This window comes from Myotis myotis, unplaced genomic scaffold, assembly GCF_014108235.1.
Source record: "Myotis myotis isolate mMyoMyo1 unplaced genomic scaffold, mMyoMyo1.p scaffold_m19_p_8, whole genome shotgun sequence".
Taxonomy (NCBI): domain Eukaryota; kingdom Metazoa; phylum Chordata; class Mammalia; order Chiroptera; family Vespertilionidae; genus Myotis; species Myotis myotis.
In genome coordinates, this window is record NW_023416390.1 from 26,642,599 (window position 1) to 26,655,038 (window position 12,440).

Genomic DNA, 12,440 nt, shown 5'->3' on the forward strand with positions numbered 1-12,440 from the left:
CCAGGTTACTGGTATTGCTGGCTACCACCCGTGCAATTCTGTCCATCCTCTGTATGTTTATTTGTTCATTTATAAACAATATTAGGTACCTTCTATGTGCCAAGTACATAGCATTAAAAAACACATGTAAAGTGCTTGCCCTCCTTGAACTTACATTCTAGTGTAATGGAGTGTCAATAAACAAATAAATGGAACTAACACATATACACTATGTATAATGTAATATAATGCAATTTATCATCATCAGCGATAAATAGAGTTTCACTCTTGCATGTATTATCAAAACCTAATGTTTGAAATGAGTCATTTATGCTTTATTTTCACACACAATATATATATATATTTCTGTTCATCCTCCTACAGGCTGGAAGCTCTTTGAAGACAGAAACCACATCTAATTCATATGTGGCTTTCCCACAATGCCTTGCATATAGAGAGCATTTCAATATACATTTGATGAAGTAAACCCTACATCTAAAATGCACTGTTTAGAACCGTACATAAACACATCTTTATAGTGTTTCCTGTGCCCATGTGGTGCCGGGAGCCGGTCCATGCTTGCTGGGTGCACCCCGCGCGGCCACCCGCCTGAGAGGGACCGGGGACAGCACCCGCCGCGCGCCCCGGGCGCCGCCGGACCCGCTGGGGTTGGACCCCGGCAATGTGGCTTACACAGGATAAATGTATGTGTGTATGTGTGCAGGTATGTCCACTCATGTATAATAACCAAATGATTTTCTTGGGCATCTTTTTGTAATTTTGGACATTCCTGTGCCTCAGATCTAATTTTGCCATTTATTAGTTCTGTGACTTGGAAAGGTATTTTATCTCTCTGAGGTGTTTTTGTTTGTTTGTTTTTTAATCCTCACTCAAGGACATTTTTTTCCATTGATTCTTAGAGAGAATGGAAGAGAGAAGGAAAGACAGAGATAAACACCGATGTGAGAGACACATCAATTGTTTGCCTCCCGAATGTCCTTGACCAGGACCAGGAGCCTGCAACCGATACATGCCCTTGACCAGAACTGAACCCTGGAGCCTTCAGTCTGATGCTCTACCCACTGAGCCAAACCGGTGAGGGCATTTTTTTTTTTAAACACATTGAAACAATAATAATGCGAAATTTGAGGTAATATTGCTAAAACACTTGATTGCTTCAATTTTTATGTAAGAGGGAATAAGGATAGCTATTTAATCAGAGTAGAAAGAATAAACGTCTTGAAAGTAAGAGGTCCAAACGAGGTCTGTGGAATTATCTGCTGCCCTTTGCCACCGTGGTCCGTGCCAAATTGAATATTAAGGACAACAGTCTGAAGATCAAGAGGTTGCAGAAGAGCATTGTCTGTTAAAAGCACTATGTCTGTTTCTTAAATTAAGCTCTTGGGAATCAATGTAATCCTTGTCTTTGAGGGAAACCTCCTCCTAGAAGGAAGATGATGTATATGCACATTATAAATTTACTATCTCATATCTAATAATAAAGATAATATTTATGAAGTGTATCTTTTGAGTTATATGATTTACATGTTATCTTACAAAATTCTTTAGTTCAGCAGTTCTCTAATGCAGCTACACAGGTGGCCATTTTCCTCGAATATATATGACTTGCTCTTGCCTCAGGACCTTTGCATGCGCTGCCCTGCTCAGTTTTCAATCTCTAGATCAAATACTTTCTCTTCAAACATACTTTTCTCACTTCTAGAAAATTAACATTCTTTTCCAATGTCATCATTTGTCTCTCTCCCTTCAGTATCCCTGTTTCTTTTCTTTATTCTAGATTTCACCAACTGATTCTATTGTTTATTTATTTCTTTGCCTATTTTCTGTTTTTTCTTCCTTTATTGAAAGTAAGTTTTGTGAAAGCAGGAATTAAGGTTGTTTTGTTCTCCATTGAATACCTAGGGTCTACTAGAACAATTCTTGGCTCATCTCAGATACTCCATAAATATTTGTGGAAAAAATAACTGATGACTGGATAAACATACTCTTTGATTTAAAAAACAAAAAAAAACCCAAGAGGGAAAAAAGATTCCTACTCACCTGCACCACACCTGTACAAGAATCCAAAAAGATGCAGCCTTTGGGTTCTTTGGATATTTTTTCATCTTTGTAAAAATTCATGATGTAGGAGCTATCAGGCAACTGAGTCAGCTGAAAGTAGCGCTTTTTGAATGACTAAATAATGGAAAAGATACAAGAAGGTAGTTGAGGTTGCAGTGTCCTATTATTCACAGAAACTAGCATTTTTTCTAATTCCTCCAGGAGTGCGACACCTGTAGGGTGCTGTTTGAGAGAAGAGCACACTCCTTTCTCATCAATAAAATATGACACAGAACATAAACTCAATGCAAATGGCTCTCTTCTGTGCTCTGACCGAAGAAGGGGTGTTGGGAACGGTGGCAGACACAAAGATGCGTCCTGATGTCTCCTTACCCGCACAGTAATGGTATTGTTCACGGTGCTGTTGAAATTCCCCTTGTAGAGCCAGCCAGACTTGAAAACTCCAGTTCCTCCCGCTCCCCCACCGCCCTTGGAAGACGAGTGGGAGGTGGTATCCTGTACAAAAGCATCATTAGCATGACTGCAATCTTTTGTGAATCCCAGATCTTCTGCACTTGCACTTAAAAATGAGCCTCTTTTTCTCTCATTGACTCATCTCAAATAATCATGTTCAATCTCAAAACAAACATGACTCATTTTGACTAAAAGCCCTCATACAAACAGTTACTGCAGCTTGATGAAAACTGTCAGAACATGGAACACTCAAGTGAGAGACAGGCACTAATTATGCTCATGTTTTAAACATTTCACTTTCAACAATTTACTTACTTCATCCTTATCAGCATCTTCATGGTCAACCTCAAAGGAATGTGAAGGAAGTTTCTCTGGCTTGTACTCTGCTCTAATATTAAAACAAAAATAAAGGTTCTGATTTGTCATTTGAGACATGGCTTTCATTTTCAGCTGTTTCCTGGGTAACAACTACTGCGTTTTTTAATAAAATAATGTAACCTTGTGAGGATCCCATTTTCTTTGGAGGTATTAACCTTCCCCTACATCTTGACATCTTAATCCGGCAAATAAATCCCTATTTTAATCAATGGAGTTAATATTTACGCAGATTTACACACTGAATGCGATGAAGGTGAGCAGGACAATTTTTAGGTTTGATGGTTTATATTTTCCTCTTCCACATGCTGATGTGATATTTTCATTACCTTTCTGCTTCACCTTTTTATGACATGCCCCAGGGTACAGGCGGTCATTTGAAGAACTGTGTTCCAGAAAACAAGTTTGTGATCTGGCCACTAGACTGTGCTGCTCCCCTAACCATGGTCTCCCCAAAAGTCTGCATCCATTATTGGCAATTGTGCTGACTTTGTGAAATTCCATAGTAACATAGAAACACCTCTGTGTCATAGCATCACCGACCAGTTCAGGAGAGTGAGAGTATACACCTGGCTCTATACACGGAAATATAAGACAGAAATAAGTTTTCCTTGGCTTGATTCTGTCTCACACCTCATGGCAGAATGGAAACCAGACATTATCATTCAAGGTTCAGATCTTTCTTGATACCTAGTTAGACATTTTTACATGTAGAATTTGCATGGCATATTCGTTTTCTTTAAGATGATGTAGACTGTGTAGAAGCAACCTCACAATCTGACTATTGAGAGGAAAGAGCCCAGTGGTACATTCAATATTCCCATCACAAAGAATCTTCTATGTTGAAGCTATTCCAGAGAGCATCACTCAGCCAAGTCCATTAGTCCCTAACAATATTCTTGCTGACCTTATGTTCATAGAAAAAAAAGTGCAGACCTGTGTGTGCCAATTTATATCCTATCATGGGGGTGGGGCTGGGGGTGAGTGAATATCTTGCTGACTTTTCTTAATTCTGAGTTTGCTTGATCAAATTCAATGGGAATGCAGAGTTGCTTTAATTCTTGGAGGTTATTCTTTGCCAGTAAATGATCCAGTACCCAGATAGTACCTGCTACACAGAAGACCCCCAATAATATATACCAGAAAACAAATCCCCAACCTGAGGAAGCGAGCATTCCAAGGAAGGAGAGAATAGATAATTAAGCATACATAAACAAGATAATTTCCCTGGGTGAAAACGGTTGTGAAGAAATTTAAAGTGGGGCGGAGAAAAGACTGCTCCAAGTAGGGATGGAAGAGACCAGATTTAAAAAGGGTGGTCATGGATGGCCATTTAAGTTGAGATTCATCAGAAGCTGGCCATGTGATGATCTGGGGGAGGTCGTTCTGGCATAGTGAATGGCGACAGTACCGGTCCCGGGGAGGAACCAAGTTGGAGTGCCCAGGAGTGGAAGGCTGGGGGCTGGAGCACAGTTGGGGAAGGAGAGCAATAGGAGGTGAGAGCAGCCATGTAAGAAAAAGTATGGGGGCTATTGAGGGGTCATCTTTCCCAGTCATTCGGTCTCACTGCCCCGCACAGCACAACCCTCCTTGCCTTTAAGTAACCATGTCACCACTCAGTCTCTCATGCCTGCAGGGCCATTAAGCAAAGACTATTCACCCTTTCACAGACCATGGAAAGATAAGCACCCCTGCTCCTGAGTTTAACATTCTTCCCCCAGCAGCACCGTGTGGTCTCTGAATCTTTGGGATCTTGAAGTAAAGGGCTCAGTAGGGACCCTCTGATGTTTGAACTCAACATTAGCTATCATTTCTAGGCAGTCTCATTGCTCACTTCTACACCCAAATTACCCCCATCGCCCACATAAGGGGTTGGGGATGCCTGAGAGCCTCCTTGGTTACAGTTGTGAGATTAGAGGTGAGTTACTATCCCTCTCAGTGCCCCAGTTTCCTTTATACAGCAAGGATAACAGTTCCTACTCTGTGGGATTATGCATGCTAAATGAGATAACTACAAACGGAACCTAGAGCACTCGGAAAACATTCTTTTTTTTTTTTTTTTAAATATATTTTATTGATTTTTTACAGAGAGGAAGGGAGAGAGATAGTTAGAAACATCGACGAGAGAGAAACATCGATCAGCTGCCTCCTGCACATCTCCTCCTGGGGATATGCTCGCAACCCAGGTACATGCCCTTGACCGGAATTGAACCTGGGACCCTTCAGTCCGCAGGCCGACGCTCTATCCACTGAGCCAAACCGGTTTCGGTGGAAAACATTCTTTTATTAAAAAAAAAATCTATTCTAATTAATCCAGAACCTCAAATTGGTTACATTTTATTTGATATTCAGTCACAAAATACATTCTGTAAAATGTTCTTCTTTATATCAAAACAGCTATAGTAAAAAACTTAGATATGTCATATATCTTTGTGTTTTACCCCGTGGATTAATGTGATCAGTGGCATCATATATATCTTCTAAACTGAGGTATTATTGATAAATAATATATTAGTTTCAGGTGTACAATATAATGATTTGTAAATAATGCAAAAATGATCTCCTGGGTAAGTTTAGTTAATGTCTGTCACCATACATAGACTTTTTTTTTCCCTTTTGATGAGGATTTTTAATATCTGCTCTCAGTAACTTTCAAATATGCAATATTGTATTACTAACTATAGTCACCATCCTGTACATTACATCCCCATGACATTTATTTTATAACTGCAAATACCTTTGATCCTCTTCAACTATTTTGCTTTTCCCCCACCTCCTGCCTCTGATAACCATAAATCTGTTCTCTGTATCTATGAGCTTGTTTTTTCTTTTTGTTTGTTTGTTTTCAAATTCCCGATATAAGTGAGATCATATGGTATTTTTCCTTCTCTAACTTATTTCACTTAGCATAATTCCCTTGAGAACCATCTATATTATTGGAAATAGCGAGATTTCACTTTTTTTTTTTATGATGGAACAGTATTCCATTCACCCATCAATAGACAGATTGTTTTTATATCTTGGCTATTGTAAATAGCACTGCAGTGAACATGGGATGTATATATCTTTTCAAACTGGTGTTTTCATTTTCTTCAGATAAATACCCAGAAGTGAAATTGCTGGATTATTTTAATTTTTTTGAGGAACCTCCACACTGGTTTCCATAGTGACTGCACCAATTTACTTTCCCATCAACAATACAGCAGGGTTCTCTTTTCTCCACATCCTCACTAACACTTGTTATTTCTTGTCTTTTTATAATAGACATTCTAACAGGTATGAGTAGATAGCTAATGGTGGTTTAGATTTTACTTTCCATTGTCATGCACCTGTTGGCCATCTGTATGTCTTCTTTGAAAAAAATGTCTATTCAGAGCCTCTTTCCATTTTTAATTAGATTGGTTTTCTTTTGTGTGTGTGTGTGGCGGGGAGTGGTGTTAGTTTTTTGCTATTGAGTTGTATGAGTTTTTGCTATTGAGTTTGTATATTTTGGATATTAACTCCTTATCAGGTATATGATTTGTAAATATTTTCTTCTATTCAATAGATTACCTTTGCATTTTGTTGATAGTTTTCTTCGCTGTGCAGAAGCTTTTTAGTTTGATGTAGTCCCACTTTATATTTTTGCTTTTGTTGCCTTTGATTTCAGTGTCAAAAAACAAAACAAAAACAACCATTGCCAACAACAATGTTAAGGAGCTTATCCCCTCTGCTTTCTTCTAGGAGCTTTATGGCTTCAGGTCTTACATTCAAGTCTTTGATCCATTTCGAGTTAATTGTTGTGCATGGCGTAAGACAGCAGTCTAGTTTCACTCTTGTGCATGTGCTGTCTAGTTTTCTCAACACCATTTGTAAAAGAGATGCTCCTTTCCTCATTGAATATATATACTTGGCTCCACTGGCATCATACATTTTTATGTCATTCTGGAACCACAAGTTCAGCGATTTTTTTTAATTCTTTATGTGTGAAGGCTTTACATTTCACATTTCTCTATTATCTTCCTATAAACAGACACTTAAAAAGTGGAGTTCTTAAGCCTTAATAATAATACAATTTTAAATTTAAGAATAAAAATGAGAAATATAAACACACACCTCTTTTTTCACTGAATTGCAAGTTTTCATTTTGTAACCTCAGCAACCCATAAAAAGAGATGATCAATTTTAATTGTTAGCAGACATAGGAGAATTCTCCTGATACAGGAGGTATGGAAATGATTTACTTCTACTAGCCTCAGAAGGCCCAAATAAAGTATCTGTCCCCACTACTGACCTAAATACATGTAGTGGGGAGTGCTTAGCTTTGTAAAATAATTTTAAAAACAGTTTTGCTAATCAGTGTTACAGTCTTCATTATTTCAGGGGCTATGTGAGGATTACATCTCTGGATTATAGTCTAGAAATTCTGATTTTCATTTTGAATATATATATTTTTTTTTTCTTTAAACTTTCTTACTTTATTACAGTCTTATTCTTCCCCATTCATGGTATCAACTTCCACTTCCTTTAGTTAAAGTAAAAAAATTCTCAACAATGTTTTGGTTCCTATTGCATTTCTTCTCTCAAGATTTTTTTCTTGTGCTCTATGGGCATTCCAATTCAACAAGACCCTGTATTTACTATAGGTGCTTTCTCTATTGTTTTAATAGAGGAAAAATACCACCAATCTTTTCTTTCGTTTATTTTCATTAAATTTATTGGGGTGACATTGGTTAATAAAATTATATAGGTAATGTTGCCAGTGGAAATTGGGTTCTTCCATGAGATCAGGAGGAAAGCATTCCAAGGACCCACTCATGGGAGATTGTCGTATGGCAAGCTAGCTAACTATACTAACAGTTTCAGGGGTGCAATTCTGTAATACATCATCTGTATATTGCATTGTGTGTTCACCACCCAAGTCAAGTCTCCTTCCATCACCATTTATCCCCCCTTACCCTCTTCTACCCCCTCCCATCCCCTTTCCTTCTGGTAATCACTATAATGTTCTCTGTGTCTATGAGTTGTTTTTTTCTTAATCCCTCCACCTTTGCACACAGTCTCCCAAACCCCTTCTCCTCTGACAGCTGTATTTATGACATCACAAATATAAGAAAAGAAAAACAATGTTTGGGGATAAAGCCACTAAAAATTTCAATAGACCTAAAGACAGAGGAGTCATTTATTTGAAAGGCTAAACACTGTTCTCCGTACTTCATATGCAGTATCCCAATAGCTTGGGCACAACCTCCAAGTTGTAACCACTTCTCTGAACTATTTTGGAAAAGAGGAAGTCTTGATGTGAGAAAAAATGCTTTGCTTTTCAATTGCACCTATAAAACTTGTGTGCTCACACCCAGACGTTCTGAATTACTCACGCACACCTAACTGTGTGATGGGACCTTCTTAATGAGCAGTTGCATAAAGTTACCTATTACAAGTTACCTGACTCTAATGGAATGTCCAGAGATTTGGTAAAAGTTAATGCTCACTGTTTGTTTTTTGTTTTTGTTTTTTTTTAAAAAAAACACAACAACAACAACAAAACACATGTGCTGATTTGGAGGAACATTGGGTCTTCACAGTAATGCAACTCCAAAAGAAATGACACCCCCGCCCCCCCGCATACACCTCTCTTTTTCCTATTCTCATCACTGCAATCCCCTTTTCCATAGCGTAGAACAAGTAATCTTTTGAAGAGGTAAAACAGATCATGTCACACTCCTGGTTAAACATTTCATGGGCTCCTGTTGCAATGAGAGTAAAATCCAAGCTCCTTTCCAGGGCCCACAATGTCTCCTGCCTAGGTTTCCAGAGTTTCATTTCTCTCCTCTCTTTCCAACTCTCAGCTCCAGCCTCCCTAATTATCATTCTGCTCAAGTGACCATGCTTGTTCCCACCCCAGGGCCTTTGCCCATCCTGTTCCCTCTAGGAACCTTTTCCCAAGATCACAGTGCTAGTAGTGACTGTTACTTCAGATCTGAGCTCAAATGCCACCTTCTCAGAGCCATTGCCTAACTCCTCCTCCCTATTCTGCATTTTGAAGTTGAGAGCACTTTCAAGTACCCGAATCTGGAAAAGATGTTTTTTGGGGGCAAGGGAAATCATGGAAAGTGGAACCCAAATCTGAGCCATGTGTCCATGAAAAGTTAGATGCCATGTGTATCATCTCAATATTTCACTTGAGGAAAGTGTTAATAAAAATATATCTCTGAATTATCTCAAGTGTTTTTCTGGGTTATTTGCATCATTTTAATTTGATAAACCAATGCATTGAAAGATCCCAATTTATTTAAATTCCTTAAATTTTAGCATCCAATCCCATCTAGGAATCCTGCATTTTGAAATTTGCCATTCACTCAGTTTACTTATCTCATAAGTAATTACTGCACACCTAATATGTGCTAGGAATTCTCATAGGCCTGCAGGGGATTCTGCAAGGAAACTCCCTGCACTTTGGGGGTTTTTACTTCAGTGGGGACACAAACACTGCATCAGTGACTGCTTTAGTTCAGGTGAGCTTCTCTGTGAAACTGACATTCTCAGAGTGTAAAGAAAAAAGTCACCTTCTCCTAAAGGCTTCATTTTCCCCAGAGTCCAGAAAGAAAAGGAGGTGTTTATTTATCCCTTTTAGCTTTTTTAAGGCATATATCATTTCTGTGGAGGTTGCTTATTTTAGTAAATTTTTAAAAATATATTTTTATTGATTTCAGAGAGGAAGGGAGAGGGAAAGAGAGATAGAAACATCAATGATGAGAGATAATCACTGATAGGCTGCCTCTTGCACACCCCCTACTGGGGATTGAGCCCACAACCCGGGCATGTGCCCTTGACCGGAATCTAACCTGTGACCCTTTAGTCTGCAGGCCAACACTTTATTCTCTGAGCCGAACCGGCTAGGGCTATTTTAGTGATTTTTGATATCCCAGCATGAAGATACACAGAACCAGTGGCAAATCTGAACACTATATACAGAATACTGTTAGAAAAATTTTTGATCCAAATTGTAGTTTTCTAACCTTGTGTCTGCTATTGAACGGACAGCTCACAAAAAATGATATAACAATATCTTCAAACTTTGTTCAAAATTAAATAAGTATATTTATAGCTTATTCCAAATTTTTGTCACTATATAAACATTGCATAGTTGAATAAAACATTTCATTGTGATTCTTATTTTTAAATTGTATAAAATATTCCTTGACACTAGATTAACAAACATGTGTTCATAAACAATGGCAGAACTTAAACAACTAAATATTTTATATATGGGAAATCCCAAGTTCTTCTTATAATAGGTTCTTACCGAGGTAACTGTCGAATGTCTCCAGAATATTGTTCATATTTGTAGTTTACCACGTACCACTGGGAACTATAAAATTTACAAGCCTTAAAGAAAGAGAACAACAATAATTAAACAATTATCATTAAAAAATTCAGTTGTCCTCCCAAAAAGTACTAGAATACAGTTCTTATGACCTCTGGGGTCATGTTAAGGTACGTATGCTAGTGATGCTAAGGTAGGTAAGGGGCTTGCTCATCATAATCATTTCACGCTTTCCAGTGAAATGAAAGTCCCACCTTTCCAAGACTCTTGGAGGAGGAACCATTGCACATATTTATTCTATTTTGCTCCATCAAGGAAGACCTAGGTTATCACTTGCTGAATCACACCAAGGACATGTTGTTAACCTCAAGTACCATCATTTCTCAGCTGTCTTTGGCAAACCCTTCTATTACTTAAAAGCTTTTAGTAGAGAAAGATGTTATTTATATACTAGTAGCCCTGTGCACGAATCTGTGTGCCAGTAGGTCGCTGCCGCCCTCCTGTAGCTCCCTGCCCGCTGCCCCACCCTCCTGTAGCTCACCCCTTCCCCCCCTCCTCCCACATAGCTTGTTGCCCTGCCCCCTCCTGTAGCTCTCCGCAGCCTGCTTGTACCTCACTGGCCCACCCTCCCGCTGATCCGTGATCTGGTCGTGACATGCTTGGTCATTATGCCTCAGGGTGTAACGGCTAATTAGTATATTCCTCTCTTATTATATAGGATAATCTTTTCAGGATATTTTAGCCCATTTATTCTTGTTTTTGTATTAGTAAGTTTCCTTTTTCTCTTTATATCAACACCGTTGTTGACTTGAAATCTGTTTGCCGGTTTCCCTCACTGCCTTCTAAGCCCAGCCTTCTTCATCACTGTTCATGGATTTTACACATATACTGCTATGTGAACAAAAGATGATAAAAAGCTATTTATTTAAAAAAACATAAATATTAACAACACAAAACAATCTGTATATATGAAAGGCTAATATGCTAAGTGTCTGACTGTCCAACCAGTTGCTATGATGCACACTGACCACCAGAGGGAAGACGCTTAATGCAGGAGCTGCTGTGACACGCACTGGCCATTTACAGAGAAATGGCAGCGCAGACCTGGTGCCAACAAAGCAACACTCAGCTTCCCCCAAGTGGGACACAGGCCCTGCCACCACACTGGAGCAACACCCCACCAAATCATAGCCAATGCTGCCAAGACCCCATGGCGCAAAATGCGGCCCACAGCCCTGCCCAGCCCAGCCTGGAAACAGTCGCTGAGGGCGCTGGGTAATGACATCACGTAGCAATGCATGGCTTCCTCTCCCTAGTGACTAGCCTCTTTGGAGTTTCTTCAGCTCAGAAACACAACTTGCTTTATAGCCAGGTGGAAACATTTTACACTTTAACCAAATGTCTGTGAAGTGTTTTCCCGTGCCTCATCTCCTTTGATCCTCCCAAAGTCCTGGAGTAGGTAGATAGGAGACTCGATGTAATCCTATTTTCTTTTCATTAGCCAGAAAATGGAGATTTAGAAAGCTTAGAAACTTGACCTGACTGAAAAGTAAGAAATGATGGACCTTGAAAATGGCTTCAGGTTTTCTTACTGTGCAGAATATAGTCAAACACTACTGCAGTTAAATATTTTACCCTTTGTTCTCCCTGTGTGATCTACAATAATAATCTGCTTTGTGTTAATATTTGCTGCTGTGTTGCTGACAATTACCTAAAAGAGAAGTTGGGGTGCTTCACTAGGATGGAAAAAGTTTACCTAAATCAGAAAGCAGGTCTAATTAAGCAAGTTTATCTCTCTATATAAAGCTGTTGCTGGCACCAATTGCATGTGTGTGTTTCGATCTGTCATCGTCGATTGTGAATTTGGTTGACACTTCTATTATAAAGGGTGAATAGTGATATTAAAATATTTCTTCTAACTAATCTCCTTTAAATGTGCAAAAATTCCTGCACTGGGCCACTAGTTATATTATAGTGGTCTATAGTGAATGATTTTATAGTATTTACTGATGGCACATATTTCTCAAACTCCTACCATGCACTTATCAACCCATTACTGTGGGTTGGTAATTGGGATTTCACTAGGTGGCTTTCAGATTCCTTTTGTTTCTGAAATTATATGACTCTAGGGATTAAGCTGTTGCTAGGATTAGATGGAAATTTTGTCTTCTAGCATCAGTGGGAGTATGAGGAGCAATAAACTTGATGCAATGTGAGGAATAAAGATCTGTGATTGCTTTTGTGA

The 12,440-nt window shown here is 38.8% G+C and overlaps 1 protein-coding gene across 13 annotated transcripts in view; it reads right to left on the reverse strand.

Annotated features, from left to right (window-relative positions):
- Positions 1-12,440, reverse strand: part of DOCK10 (dedicator of cytokinesis 10) — a 210,961-nt gene that overhangs the window by 82,726 nt on the left and 115,795 nt on the right. For all 13 annotated transcript variants that reach the window (XM_036319299.1, XM_036319291.1, XM_036319296.1 and 10 more), the window contains exons 4-7: positions 10,175-10,257; positions 2,830-2,902; positions 2,434-2,556; positions 2,041-2,175 (exon numbers count right to left, since the gene is read on the reverse strand). In XM_036319299.1, coding sequence (XP_036175192.1) covers positions 2,041-2,175; positions 2,434-2,556; positions 2,830-2,902; positions 10,175-10,257 — 414 coding nt within the window. The remainder of the gene's footprint in view (positions 1-2,040; positions 2,176-2,433; positions 2,557-2,829; positions 2,903-10,174; positions 10,258-12,440) is intronic.